Source organism: Vanellus vanellus (assembly GCF_965231255.1).
Source record: "Vanellus vanellus genome assembly, chromosome: 1".
Lineage (NCBI taxonomy): Eukaryota > Metazoa > Chordata > Aves > Charadriiformes > Charadriidae > Vanellus > Vanellus vanellus.
The window spans coordinates 110,707,130-110,721,725 of record NC_138905.1 but is presented as its reverse complement, the minus strand read 5'-3'; the positions used below and the strand labels follow the sequence as shown (position 1 = coordinate 110,721,725).

The 14,596-nt window shown below is 39.6% G+C and overlaps 1 protein-coding gene and 1 long non-coding RNA gene across 2 annotated transcripts in view; both read left to right on the top strand.

The window, feature by feature from the left end:
- The window catches only part of LOC309683725, a 72,031-nt gene extending 62,496 nt beyond the window's left edge, over positions 1 to 9,535 (top strand). Inside the window, exon 4 of the long non-coding RNA XR_014270235.1 lies at positions 9,395 to 9,535. This is a non-coding gene — a long non-coding RNA (uncharacterized lncRNA). The remainder of the gene's footprint in view (positions 1 to 9,394) is intronic.
- Positions 9,536 to 9,585: 50 nt separating this feature from the next.
- NRIP1 (nuclear receptor interacting protein 1) lies at positions 9,586 to 13,953 on the top strand. Its single transcript, XM_082498726.1, has one exon. It carries the CDS (start codon positions 9,764 to 9,766, stop codon positions 13,247 to 13,249), a length of 3,486 nt encoding a protein of 1,161 aa, XP_082354852.1. The 5' UTR covers positions 9,586 to 9,763; the 3' UTR covers positions 13,250 to 13,953.
- The last annotated feature ends 643 nt before the right edge of the window (positions 13,954 to 14,596 follow it).

The window sequence follows — 14,596 nt, the reverse complement described above, 5'->3', positions numbered from 1 at the left end:
TTTTCATTGTAATTGAACTAGCAGAGACCTTCTAGTTAATGCAGATTTTTCCTTTCCCACTTAACTGAAATTATATGAGCCTTTTCTGTGTCCATACCCTTTAGAAACATCATCTACAATAAGCTGAAATATAGCATTACAATAGAAACTGTATTGTCCTTCCACTCACTGGGGAGAAAAAAGAACAAAAAAAACAAACAAAACCAAACAAACAAAAAAAACCAACCAAACAAAAAAAACACCAAATCATCTGGGTCTTTAACATGGATTTATGGGGTTTTACATATAATTGAATACTATGTGACTGTGAACCCATGCTTCACCTTCCTATGGAATTACTGTGTATTTGTGTTCAGTTAGCTGAAAGCTGTTCTGTTGAGAAGTCTAGAAATTGACTCTCGTTCATAAGTAACCATGAGATGCTTGATTCCAAGTGGAGCAAAACTACTGCTGTCAGTAAAAGCTGTGTGTTACTTTTTAGTGCTTTGTTGCATTTTGACCTCTGTGAAACCAATTCTTGGTTAAAATAACATAAAGTGACTTACCATATGACAAACCACCTAACATGTATGGTTACTCCAACAAATCCAAGAAATACACAATTTTATTGTAGTACTGTGGATAAATGGCTGTATCTTTAGATCCCTCCAACAAGCAGAAGGTCAGAGTTGTATTGAAATGCATTATCTGCATGCATTGATTGTAACTCAAAAGCATGATTGTCCAGAACGCGACATTGATTTCTTCACTGTATATTAATCAAGTTTCATTCATGGAGAGTTGACATAGAGTTAAATGCATAATCAGTGGTCTGTTTCTGTAGGTACTGGAGGGAATGAGAATCTGGTTGTTAGTTTCCTTTTAATTGCCTATTTATAAGCAAGTGGCTTACAAAGATTGGAAAGACGCATCCTCTGTCTGTTCGGTTGTACCTACCTATATTATCCACTGCTCTACCCTAAAAACAGATTTTGGTATATATTTTTGTGCCTGTTTGCTCTTGGTCTCTGACTAAGAAGACTCAATTAACCAAAAGCCTTTCTGCTAGCTGTACTGCTGAGCTTTGATCAACACACCATCCCAAGTTAGTTGAGATTGTGATACGCACTTCTTCTGGATTCCTGTCCTTACTGCAGATGGGGTGTAAATTTTCTGCCTTGTTTAGTTTCTGGTCTTCTTGTCTTCAGTCACAGAAGATCATTCAGCAGTGACTCATGGGGCAGTTGAAGATGTCAAATACTCGATTCCTTCACAGGTGGCATTTTTAGGTTGAATGTCTGTTCCTCTTCATACTACAACTAGCAGAGTTGGCAGAGAATGTGTTTCTAAGTTCATGTCTGAGCTTTAGCAGATCCTGATCAAGAAATAGACTGGAAGATGCCCTTTACCGTACTGTTACAGAACAAAATAGAAATGTTCCTCCATTAGTATTTGTAAGAACAAATATATGTGCATGGGTCTGTCCTAAGGAATTGACTGAAATTTCTGTGAACTATTGTAAGTTGTTAAATTTTAAGTTATGTGAACAGGGTGGTGTTTTCAATATCTAAGAGTGATTATTTCTGTGATGTTCAATTCTTTTAGTATTTCTTATTCTAACAAGTAATTTAAGGTAGGTTGACATTAGCTATTGTTTGAAGAGTGCCAAGAGCATGGAAAATGGCCACACGTGTGATTTGTCTCTGCACTGAGCGGAACTTCTTAGTTGGAAGTTTTGATGTGCAGGCCAGATTTGGATTAAGCTGCGTACCAGTGCTTGAGTGTATTTGTGTAAACCTTCAGCACTGCTACTAAGGCTTTCACAAACTCAGCTTTTGTGGCACTTGTGTCCATGCCCCATTTTCCCCTCCCCATATACTTACTTCAGCTGTTTTGGGGGTTTGCTTGGTTTTTAGAGTGTTGTTGGGTGAGGGTTTTTCTTGTTGTTGTTGTTTGGGTGGGGTGGATATTTCCTTTTTTCTTGTGGTGTGTCCCCCCCCCCCTTTTTCCTCTCCTTACTGCTAAGTTTGTGAAGTGAGCTTCGAAAACACGAGTCACGTGTGACTGGGGCAGAGCTGTCTGCAGAACTGCCTCATGGGGTAAGCCGCGCTCCATGTTTGGGAAGAGGGAGCTGGGCCGGACTGAGTGCCTGCGGTGGGCCCTGCGGCAGCAGACTGGCGCTGTGTTGAAATACCCTGCTTCTTGGGGGTATTTCCCTTGCTGCCGGGCTGGGCGAGCTGTGGCACTTGAGCTGTCTTGGCTCTCTCCTGTACACCGCCAGCCTGCAGCACCGACATGGCTTTTTCCTAGCAGCGCTGCTGCTGTGGGGTGGCTGTCGTTCGTGCTCGTACTGTCCCCTCCCGGGGGAGAGCCGTGTGTCAGAGCTAGATGGGCGTTTTTTTTTTTTTTTTTGCAACGTGCTTCCCCAGGGTTGGGTAAAAGCTGCCAGATGTGGCCAGCCCTGCTCAGGCTTTCCCCTATTTCGTGCGAAAATGCTTGGCTGCTGAGTATGAGGCCTTCGGACTCCAGCGGCTCTTCTTGCAGGGGCCTGCCATGGCCCCAGCCACCCCCCCGCCTTCCCGAAAGGCCCTCTGCATAAACATGAAAATCTCTCTGACATTTCCACACCTCGTTTAAGCAGACAGTGGAAATATTATATTCCCCCTTGATATATTACGTATTGTCCCAAAGATGGTGTTGCATGGGCTGGGTGAGTCAGAGATTCCCGGACGGTGGAGAATCCCATGTGAAATCCGAGGAGCCATGGTGCTTGGAGACGAGGTGTCCGAATCCCCCTTTTCACACCTCAGAGGGAATATGTAGGAACAGCCACCCCTTCCTTATGTGCCTCTGGGGCCACAATTAACGATGACAGAAATTAGGCTTTACATTCTAGCAGTCTCTTAAAAGCCAAAGTAAATCTAAGCAGTCTCTGCCCCCAGAACAGTAGGTGTTTTTTTTTTCCCCACTCAGTTGTTGACTTGCTAACATTTCAGTCCAGTGGTCTGTCAAGTCTTATTCTCACAGGAAAAACCGTTTCTTGTGCCTGCTGTGCTGTTGGTTCTGTGTTCCTGTCAATTTTGACTTAGGACTTCTCTGTTACTCAGTGTTTGCATGCTTTTGTAAGATGGTAGATTCTGCATCTTTTTGAGCTGTTGCATCAGCTGTTATGGAATCGGTTTTCTGCAGTATTTAAAAAAAAATAAAAAATAAAAATCCCTGTAGGTATTTAAAAGACGTGTAGATGTAGTGCTGAGGGACATGGTTTAGTGGTGACTTGGCAGTGCTGGGTTAGTGGGTGGACTTGATCTTAAAGGTCTCTTGCAACCAAAATGATTCTATGATTCTGAATCCTACCATTTAAGCTGCTAAAATCATCAGAAGATTTTGATTGGGCTGGTTTGGGTCTGTTCTCTTACACTTTACTCACCCCACCCCCAAATACTGGAAAAAACCCAACACCCCTTTCTGCTGCCTAAAACTTAAGACAGTAAGGTCAGGACTGTGTTTGGCAGTATGCAGCTTAACGAAACAGTAGGGAAAAGGCTTTTCCATTTTGTATACTTGCTCAGGACTTAGCCATAAAGCCATGGCTGTTGCTGACCCTGCTGCTATCAAATACCCAACCCCTCCCCAAAAAGGGGGGTATTTTATCGAGTGAGGAGGGATGCTGCTGTATGCTGCAGGACCATGCCAGCCAGGAAGGAACACCCCTGCCCGGGATGGGGAACGCCGGCTGCCGGGCAAGGTTGGGGCCTCGGGAGCCCCTCCAAAAATCCTGCTGCTGCTGCAACACGATTCCCCATGTGCCCTCTCCTGACCGAGCTGTTTAAAAGTGATAGGCTATCTTTTCCATGTTTAAAATGTCTTTTGCAGTCAGTCAGTAGGCCTAATGAAGGACTGAATAACATGCCAAGCTCCTGGGAAGAAGCCTATTTTTGCTTTCTCAAAGTGATATCCTACGATTGTAGGAGGGGAGCCTGATTTATTTTTTTAAATTAATTTATTGTAAAAAAAAGGCTTGTTGATTCCCAAGTTCTTTTGACTGCAACTATGGAAGAATTCACCCCTTTATTGTTGAATTTTGTTCCACCATCTGATCACTTTTTGCCTTTTTTGTGTTTTTCTAAATTACATTTGCAAAGGGAACCTTCAAAATGTCTTGATAGCCTGAATCAAAACTGTGAAGAGGTCTCAGCTGCTCCATTCATCTCAGTGGATTTCTGACATAAAGCAGGGATTTAGCAAAGCACTTCAATACTCGATTCTCTTAAAGCACATGCTTAAGTGCTGTTGAAGTACCTGCACATTTGTGCAGCTCTGTGGATTTGGTACTGTGGGTTGTTGAATCAGGCCTGTTTCACTGCTTATAACCTTAGCAGAGAGTCAACTGAAGTGCTTATACCGCCACTCTGAATACATCCTTCCTGCCTGCTAAAATCAAAGGAGTACAAATTGAGCTTAACAACAAAATAATTCTGGGACGGTTAGTCTCATTTTCCATACTCATTTTGGTTCACTGCAAGATTCTGCTGCAATTTCCAGTGCATCTAGGAATTTGTTTGGAGACATCAATTTCATTGCGCTCTGCAGCATTTCACTGCAGACAACTTTAAGGATGAGGAATCATTTAAAATCCTATGTTTTACATACTTGCTCAGTACTATTCCTGGAGCTGTTGAGCGACACATAGCCTTTAATATATTTATCCTCAATTATCTTTCTGAAGTTTGCATCTATTATTACTCCATCTGGGAAAACAGGGTGCAGAAAAGTAAAACCAGAAGTCAGACGGCCTGTCTGCAGCACAGCGAGTAATTGCACCCCTGGATCCCAAGCTGCCACTGTAATCACTGTACTGCATTCCTCAAATCTGTAATAATTAAAATGACTGACTGAGCCATTGGTTGATGTGGTGGGCTGTATGTAGCCTTTACATTTGGGAATATGAGAACAGGAAGGCAGTGAGCTAGTGAGAGACTTTTTTTTTTTTTTTTTTTTTTCTGGCTTATCCAGTAGTTTCTAACCATTGGAACACTGAATTTATTAAATAACAAGATATTAATTTCACAGACCAGTTTGATTTCAGCTCTACAAATTTGTGTTTTGACTCAACTTAAAAATGAAATGTAAAATTACTACTGGAATTTAATAGTCATTAAAGAACTCTAAAATGCAGTTAATAAAAATGTTTTATCTGTGTATATGTATACACATCTCAACCTCTATTAATCATTCTAGCAATGTGCCAGAATTTTGATAATTTTTCTTTTTATAAGTGTTTATATGGCTGGTCTGCTAGCTGTTTGCAGTTTCCTCCACAAATACCTTAATAGTTTCTATAAGATTTTTTTAATAAGATCTTGAATTAAGACAACAGAAGACACCTTGATAATACCAAGTTCTATGAGTTATCTCCATTAGATTGTGTAGCCCTCCTACTCAAATAACAGTAGTCTAGTGTTGTTAATTTATTGTGGTTCTCTGTTCCATTTAGCAAAAGGATTTGACTAGAAATACTAGTCTGGGATATTGGAAAAATTGCTATGGATATCATTTTGCTAGTTTAAATTGTGAACTGTTCTTAATTTCTTAAATGGCAGCAGCTGATTATCTGTGGGGTTAACAAACAGGCTGCTGTTTGTTTAGTCTCCAATTAGGTTTTAGAGTTGAGGCATTCATTAATTCAAAGACTTCTTTGAAAATAAATAAATATTCAGGAGTCAGAAGCCATTGGCTCCAATGTTGTTGTGGTGTAACCTCTTAGGAGACGTGTTCTTAAATTTCATTATCTTTTGCAGCAGTAATACTTTATGGTAAGCAAAGAATCTTAGAGTTTATTATTATCACTTTTTTAGGATCTTTGTGATGGCTAAGTATATCCGTAGTTTGCAAACAAAGGAAAACTCCAACAACTACAAAAGTAGAATTAATATTCTGGACATACACAGTTTCTAGTGTTCAGTGTACATTTTAATATTCTCTTATCTTCCCTATTCTGCCCACAGTTTCTCCCTAGGCACATTTTAAAAGGCTGTAGGACTGATTTCCCATGGTACGCTCCACTTAGGGAGTGTCTCCCCAGGTTACCGCATTTGTGCTGTGAATCCTGCTGCCGCTTTAGTTCTGTCTAGGTAAACATGGCCTAATGAGCTGTGGTTGGTGCCTGTTCATGGAGGTTCTGAAAATAGTCTTTGCAAAACAAGTCTTTTATTTGTTTGTTAGGATACAGAGGTCTGGGAGAAGATAGTTGAAACAAGCGAAAGCAGTGCATATACAGTAGCTATGTGGTCAATAAAGCATGTCAACTTTATCAATTAATTTTGTCACAATAGTTAAAAATAATTTTTAGGTCTGGAGATTCATACACATTAGAGGTTAATGTTAGAGGCTCGTTGCCATAAGGTTATTTCAGCCCTTACTGGGAGATATGAGATGTATTGCTGTAGGGCTTCTCCTTTCTCTTCCTTCTGCCTTTTTCCTTTAGGTTCTTTTTTTTCTTTCCTCCGCTCTGGTAATTTCTAGAATAATATTTAATAGTGAGAAAAGTTATTAACATTTCAGTGGGTCCAAGGAAATTCTCTGGTATGGCCTATATGTTTTTAAAAGGTTGCTGAATTACCTTAGTGTACCTTAGTTACCTTAGTGTACAGCTGAACATTAATTTCCAAAGCTGGTTCAGTTTCCATGTGATCGCACTTCAGATAGTAGAAGAAAAGTGTTCTCAATTCAAAACTCACTGAAAGTGCTTCCTTATGACATTGTCTTCAAACCCTGAAATTTACTACCTGGATTTCTATCACAAATAAGGTATTCTTTTAGAGACGGATTTTTAAAATGTAATTTCAGTTCTTGACAGATGACTTCATCACATTTGTGCATCGTACGTTAGGTCATGTAAGGTTTTGTAATGCTGTAATACCTGTTGCATCACTAGATCAGAACAGGCTATTTAGAAGGATCACCGATGTCCCATTCCTTATGTCTTAAGTGGTTTTCAGATTTCATTCTCTTTAATGAAGGCTTCTTTTGCATCAACCCAATTTCTGTAAAATTAGCAATATTTCCTTAGCACTGAGTAATTTTTTTTTTTTTTTTTTTTTTTTTTAAATAAAGGTGGCAAAACACTTCTTAGAGTAGTTATTGTATGTAAACTGTACTGGCTACAAGTGTCATCTCCTGCAAAGGCTTTTTGAATACCTGAGGGATTTGTGTAAATGCATTGTCTTCTCTTAATTACCCAGAGCTGTAATGAGTGAAGTTTTACCGAATATTGGCTTAATGGTGCATTTGTTTGGGACTTTATGTTAAAGGTGACCTGCAAGGTTCTGATAGTCAGAAGTCTTGAAAAAAATCTCAATTTTATTCTCTTAAACACAAAACACAGGGCTTCAAATGCTACTCACTGCTTTTTAAGAACAGCATGCTGTCAGCTTAATTCCCTTTTGAATATGAAAATGTGGCTGCAGATAAGCAGTTTATTTTTTGGAAATTGGAAAACTGTGTTTTCTGGATAAAGTGCATTCCCAAATATTTGAGGAAATAAGTCTAGCTGTATTGATGTTGCAATTGTTGGATACTTGACGTATTCATTGGAAACCTTGATTTTTCAAGGCTTTGTTCTTTCAGATTTTAGTCTATTTTGGGTTGAAACTCTGCAAAAGCCCAGCCAGAGGTGCACAAGTTCTTGAAGGAACAGTAAGATGATCAGTATTTTTTAATTAGGTGAATCCACATTTAAGTAGTTATATATATGAACGAACACTGTGCCTTCTGCAGGTAATTATGTAAATGCTGGTTGATGTAGACGTGTATTTCTGAGACAAGTACTGAAACCTCAGCAATAGCTACAAACTTTTCATTTGATATTTAGATACATGGGTGTACACATTTACACTACAGTGCATTGCTGATATTCTAAGTTTTTTTTTTTTTTGAGACAGCTCAGTTTTTGAGTTTTCTCTAGATGACTTAAAATCTAGTAAAGGAGTATTTGCACAGGGGGATATATGGACTGTTAAAATTATGGCTACTTAGTTGTTCTTGTTCTTCTTTACTTTTTTTCAGATCTGATATTTTTCTGACTTCTAGTTGCCTGTAGCTCTTGAATTAAAAAGTAGCCTCTGGGAAATCAATCACAAAATAAACACTCACTTTAAGGAGGCATGTATTTTATCTGTGTACATCCTTTTTAAACTTGTAAATACAAGTTTTCAATGGGCTTTTAGTCTGTGAAAGCAAATTGCACACTTAGATATGTGGAAAGACACTTGGCTTTGCTCATTTTGAATATTTATGCCAGCTTGGAACTGAATGAGTGAAGGAGTATGCATGTGTGGTGTAATGATCTCAATATTGAACCGTGTTGACTGTCTGAACTGTTCATGCTATCATTGACCAGTAACATGACTAAAACGATGCATTTAGCATAAACGTCATTGTTGTGCTTTTTTAAAACAGCTTTTTATAGCATACTGCCTCATCCAAAGAAGTACTGAGTAGAAATATTCTATGTTCTTTGAAAATAACAAGACTTCAAGGAAAACCTGGTTGGGGTTTTTTACCATTATATGTTTAATGCATGGAAAGAATATAAAGGTAAAAATCTTTCAGCGAAGGGGGGATTTTTATATCAGGATTTATATTCTGTTAGGAACACATGCACCCTTTTCACCACTCCTATCACATGACTCTTCTAATGACTTGTGGTAGTTGGGAGTTTTAAGAACACCAAATTTCCTCCCTTTTGTGCTATCATACTAGATTTTGCCTTCGTAGATAGTCCTGGGTAACGGTGGCAACTTGGTTTCTAGTTTTAGTGGTATCATCTACCTGCCAAATAAAAATGTACTCATATATGATGCTACCTCTTCTGTTATTTGAAAACAGATTTAACATGAACCTAAACATTGACTTTAGGCATGCCTTTTCCCATTAATTCTCTTTTAGAGTGATAGTCAGCATGTCCTGTGTGTTTACGTAATAAGAAGAAAGGTTGATGTAACTGAAGTAAAATCAAATGTAACTTTTCTAAAACTTTGTTTAGAGTGCTTTAAGATTTTCCTTTCATGGTTGCGGTTCCTTATTTTGAGCTGTAGGGTAGAGAAATTTGATGAACGTTTGCGGTAGCAATGCTTGTGATAGTTAAGCTTAATTTTTGTATGAAGTTTTCTGTCTCAGTATTACAGAATCATTGTTTTAGCAAAGTTCTTTACATTAGTTACCATGTACTTTGTCCATTACTTGACTTTTAATTTCTGCTGGAGTGTGGTTATTGCTTATATATCCTGAATGTCTGTTTACACCAATGTGCTTTTTTTTTTTTTAAAAAAAAAAAAGTCTTTTGCAAGTAGGTCTTATCCTAAATATTTTCTTTCTTGACCACATGTTTTTTTGTTTTCTTTTTTTCACTTAGGAATTTTATGTGCTTGGTGGAGATGGAAAAAGATGAAAACCAAGCTGACTTCCCGGAGAAAGAAGGCGGCAAATACTTAATGGAACTTTATTACTGTGGAACCATGTTTTGAGTGCTCCTCCTAGACATCTTTCATAAATATTCTAGATATCAGCAGATTGATATGATTGGAAACCTGGCTCATCAAACAGTATATACTGGAAGAAGCCCGCTTGGAATATGATGTTTTTGTATTGTTTCTGAAGGTCTGTGAGAAAAGACTATAGACATCTACCCATTATTTCTTAACTCTGCATCTCAATTTAGCTACAGCAAAACTAGTCTTTGAAGTAAATAGAACCAGAGCCCTTTTAGAAACTTTTATTGAACATGACTCATGGAGAAGAGCTTGGCTCTGAGATGCACCAGGATTCTGTTGTTCTAACTTATCTAGAGGGATTACTAATGCATCAAGCAGCAGGAGGCTCAGGTACTGCAGTTGACAAAAAGTCTACTGGGCATAGTGGAGAGGATCAAAACTTTAAGATTTCTGGAAATATATTTCCCAGCTGTCAAAGTAATGGTCCAGTTCTTAACACAAATACATATCGGGGATCTGGCATGCTGCACCTCAAAAAAGCAAGACTGTTGCAGTCTTCTGAAGACTGGAATGCAGCAAAGAGAAGGCGGTTGTCTGATTCCATTGTGGATTTAGATGGAAAAAAGGAAGCTTTGTTAGCTGGCATGGTTGAAAATGTGCCTAAAGGCAAACAGGATAGCACATTACTTGCCTCTTTGCTTCAGTCATTCAGCTCTAGGCTGCAGAGTGTTGCTCTGTCACAGCAGATTAGGCAGAGCCTTAAGGAGCAAGGGTATTCCCTTAGCCATGATTCTTTACAAGTGGAGAAAGATTTAAGGTGCTATGGTGTTGCATCCAGTCACTTGAAGACTCTACTGAAGAAGAGCAAAGCAAAAGATCAAAAGCTGGACAACAGCCTGCCTGATATAACAAAGAACCTGCCCAAGGAGAGGTTTATAGAATCTCCTCATGCGGTGCAGAGCGGACCTAAAGTGATGAATGAGCCACTGTCATGTGCTGCAAGATTACAAGCTGTTGCAAGCATGGTAGAGAAACGATCTAGTCCTGCTGCCTCACCGAAGCCCAGCGTAGCATGCAGCCAGCTAGCTTTACTCCTTTCAAGTGAAGCCCACTTGCAGCAGTACTCCAGGGAACATGCTTTAAAAGCACAAAATGCAAATCAAATAGCAAGCGAGAGACTTGCAGCTATGGCCAGATTACAAGAAAGCGCCCAGAAAGATATTGGCCAATTTGGTTTAGCAAAAGGAATGACAAGCCATCTCAATGGTCAAACAGGCTCATCAACCAAAACTGTATCTAGCAAAAGCAATATGGCACCATTTCAGAGTTCAGCGGGAATCATGCATTCGCCTCCCAAAAATGTGGGATACAAAAGTACTTTGGAAAGGAGTAACCTGAAGACCTGTCCCAGCAACAGTTTGCTCTTGCATCTCCTGAAAAGCCAGGATACCACCAAACATGTAAAAGGGCATGAACAGAGTGAGAGAGCCAGCATTTTTGAAGACAGCAGCACACCAACAACTATCGACGAGTATTCAGACAACAATCCTAGTTTTACAGAAGATGACAGCAGTGATGATGAAAGCTCCCATTCTAACTGTCTTCCTATAGACCTATCCTTTAAACAGAGGACAGATAAACCAGATGCAGGTCCACCTGCGTCACTGGATAACCTGACTCAGTCCTTGCTTCATAACTGGGAGCCAAAAGTTTCCTGTCCAGAGAACAAGGAAGACAAAGACACTCCGAAGGCTTCTAAGCTGAACCCTCACCAGAAGGTAACGCTACTTCAGCTGTTACTTGGGCATAAGAGTGAAGAAAAGGTAGACAAGAGTAATGACCCTCAGGGACCACACAGTGCAGCTGATGTGGCAAAATTCACTGTACAGACTGGTAAAAGGACTCCTGTTACTGACAGTCCCAGTGCAAATCGAATGACTCCCTTAAGCACTCCGCCTTTGCTGGCTTCTACAAAAGCAGATTCTCCTATAAATCTCTCGCACCAGTCGTTAGCCATCAAGCGCAGCTCACCACCGTATGCCTGCAGCATCCAGCCAGACAGGCTGGTGAATCCCGCATCTAAACATTTGATAGACCTTTCTAAAAGCAAAGAAATGCAAGGAGCCAAGCTGAGCAGGAACGACAGTCCCCAGAACTCTTCGGCTTTCAGTGCCAGCAAACTGTTGCAGAACCTCGCTCAGTGTGGCATGCAGACTTCCATGTCAAGTGAAGAACAAAGAGCCAGCAAACAGCTGCTAGCAGGGAACACAGATAAACCTGTAGGTTTGATTGATAGATTGAACAGCCCTCTGCTTACGAATAAATTGAGTACGCATGAAGAAAACAGCAGAATATTCAGTTGTCAGCCTGCACCCGCTGAACAAGGACTTCCAGGTTCGGAAATAGAAAATCTCCTTGAAAGGCGCACTGTCCTTCAGCTGCTTCTGGGAACTCCCAATAAAGGTAAAAATGAAAAGAAAGAGAGGATGCTTTTAAGAGATGAAAGTTCTCCAGAACAGACAGATAAGGCTTTGAATGAGCAAATATTGACGGTGAAAATAAAAACGGAACCATCTGAAGAATCAAATGTTCCTTATAATTCAAATGCACAAGTAAGAGAGTGCAAGGGTAACAAATTTCAAGGATTTGTCCATTCGCTGCAGAGAAACACCGCTGCTTCTCCAGCATCCGAGGAGTTGAAATCTGAGCCTCTTTCACCTCAAGATTTCTCTTTTGCCAAAAACGGCCTGCTAAGTAGGTTGCTGAGACAGAGTCAAGACAGTTACCCTGCGGATGAGCTGGACAGAAGTCACCGAAACAATGACCTGACACACCTTGAATCAAAGAGTCTTTGCACAGTACCGAAGAAGAGGAAGCTTCATGCTGAGCCTTTGGAAAGTCCATTAAAAAAGATGAAAAGTAATGTGTCTGATGCTGCAAACAATCACGCTTCCCCTACAGAGGCACTATACGGGCCTTTGCTGAGCCAGCAAGAACTGAAATTCAGTAGAAGTGATGCTGAATTTAAATATGCTGTAAGTCATGGTTCAAATAATGAAAGTGAAAATAGGAATTGGTCTAGAGATAGTAAAGGCTTTAATGTGTTGAAACAGCTGCTTCTCTCAGAAAACTGCGAGAGAGATCTGTCACAACATAGGAATAACATACTAACGGAGGGCAAGAAAAAAGGAAACAAAACCAGTGCAACAATTAATAAACCTGAATTCAGCATTTCTTCAGTAGGTGCATTAATGGGAAGCCCTGTGCAACAGAACAATTGTGTAGATCATAGAACATTTCAGTATCCTGTAGCAGTAAAAAGTCCTGCTGGTTCCCCCTTCCCTGAACATTTGGGGAGTACAGTATCTAGACTCGAGTCTGACCAGTTTAGCGTGTGTCCCATGCCCAGTGAAAAAGGGCCCATCAGATGGGTGATCACAGGTATGGACAAGAATGATTATGAAAAAGACTCTCCGAGATTGACCAAAACCAATCCAATATTGTACTACATGTTACAGAAAGGTGGCAACTCTGTTAGTAGCCAAGAAGCACATGACAAAGAAATCTGGAATGAACCTTCATTTACTGATAGTTCAGCTCATGTTACAATCAAAGAGGAGTTGACATCCGATGCAGAGCTTAAAACTCCTTTTGGTAACTTAAGGAGCCCTTACAACAGCCATATGGGGAGTAAGACCTCTCATCAACATGGTATGAATGGAGAAGTGCATGGACTTCTGGAAAAAGTGCTAACAATCAAAAAAGAGCCAGAATAAACTACAGCCTCCTCGATGAGTTTACAATCAGTGGTTTTGAATCTTTCTTTAAAAAAAAAAAAAGATAGAAAAAATAAAAATGAGTACGAACTTGTCTACTGTATAAATTGAGCATGATTTTAGAAAAGCATGGTCTAATTGAAACATGTTTTCATTCGATAAACTTTTTATTTTTCTGGTGATATTTAAAATACATGTAGATAAAATTTGCTTTACAATAGATTGTCACAAGGAAACTAGAAAGGTTGTAATTTGTACAAGACATTTGTGTATGCATCAGATTAAGTTATGAGTACTCTTTGATCAGAGTCTTATTTGGATCTGCAAGTTTTTGGTATAACATAAAGTGTAAGCGTACAGCCTAGGTGGTGGTAATGCTGCGTTTCCTCCTTCCCTGTAAAATAATCCTTATTTTTTGGAAGCCTGAGCATAGGGACAGTGTACTTTTTTTTGAATGTTTAATATGTTTTGTGAAATTTTAAGAATAACTTTTAAGAAATGGAGCAGTCCGTCCAAGGTATTAGCTCGTCATATTGGGAAACCTGTGTCAGTGTTAATAATTGAAATGCACTGAAATGTATTTTTTAGTGCTTCCAAAATTTTTATTGTTATTTTTAAATCTTGTTTGTGGTCCTGCCAGAATAGTGGTGTAAAAATCTATTTTTCTTCCTTGCCCTGCTCTTGACAAATGCCTTCTTCAGAATCCTTAGCCATAGTTGTGAGTTACTAGTTACGATTAAGGGGTTTTTCTAGGTTTTTATACAAAAGGCTGATTTTCATAGGCCACGCAAGTACTGCATGAGTTGTCTTGTCAGCGCATTTCTGTCAATTCCCTGCTTAAAAGGGGGAAGCCAAAATGCCTCTTGGAGTAGTGCCATTAAGAAAGCTTAGTACATATATTTGGTGAAGAAAATGGTGGAAAATTTGTGAAGCGGATGAGCAAATTGTCTCTTTAGTTCCATCCTGCTTCCCCTGCAGAAGAACACCAACTGCGCTAAAGCAGCACATCAGACTTCCACTCAAAGGTGGGATAGGATTTTAATGAAAAATGTGTTGGCCTTTTCCTACAACCAGGGAAAAGAATCCATATTCTGCCAATATTTATTACTCTCTGAACAGCTGATGCATGGTTTAATGCACTACCCTTTCACTGCAGAAAACCTGGTTTTAGAATAATTTTTCAGGTTGCACTGCGGATAAAATTGTGGTTTTGTCATGTTCTGTAATGGATAGTGGGACGTGTCTGAGAAATCCTCCTCTGCCCTTTTCCTCAATCCCCACCTGTGCTGTGATTTGTAACATCTGGCAATATCAGTCTGAGATGGGAGTCACTGAAAATTGCGGTCA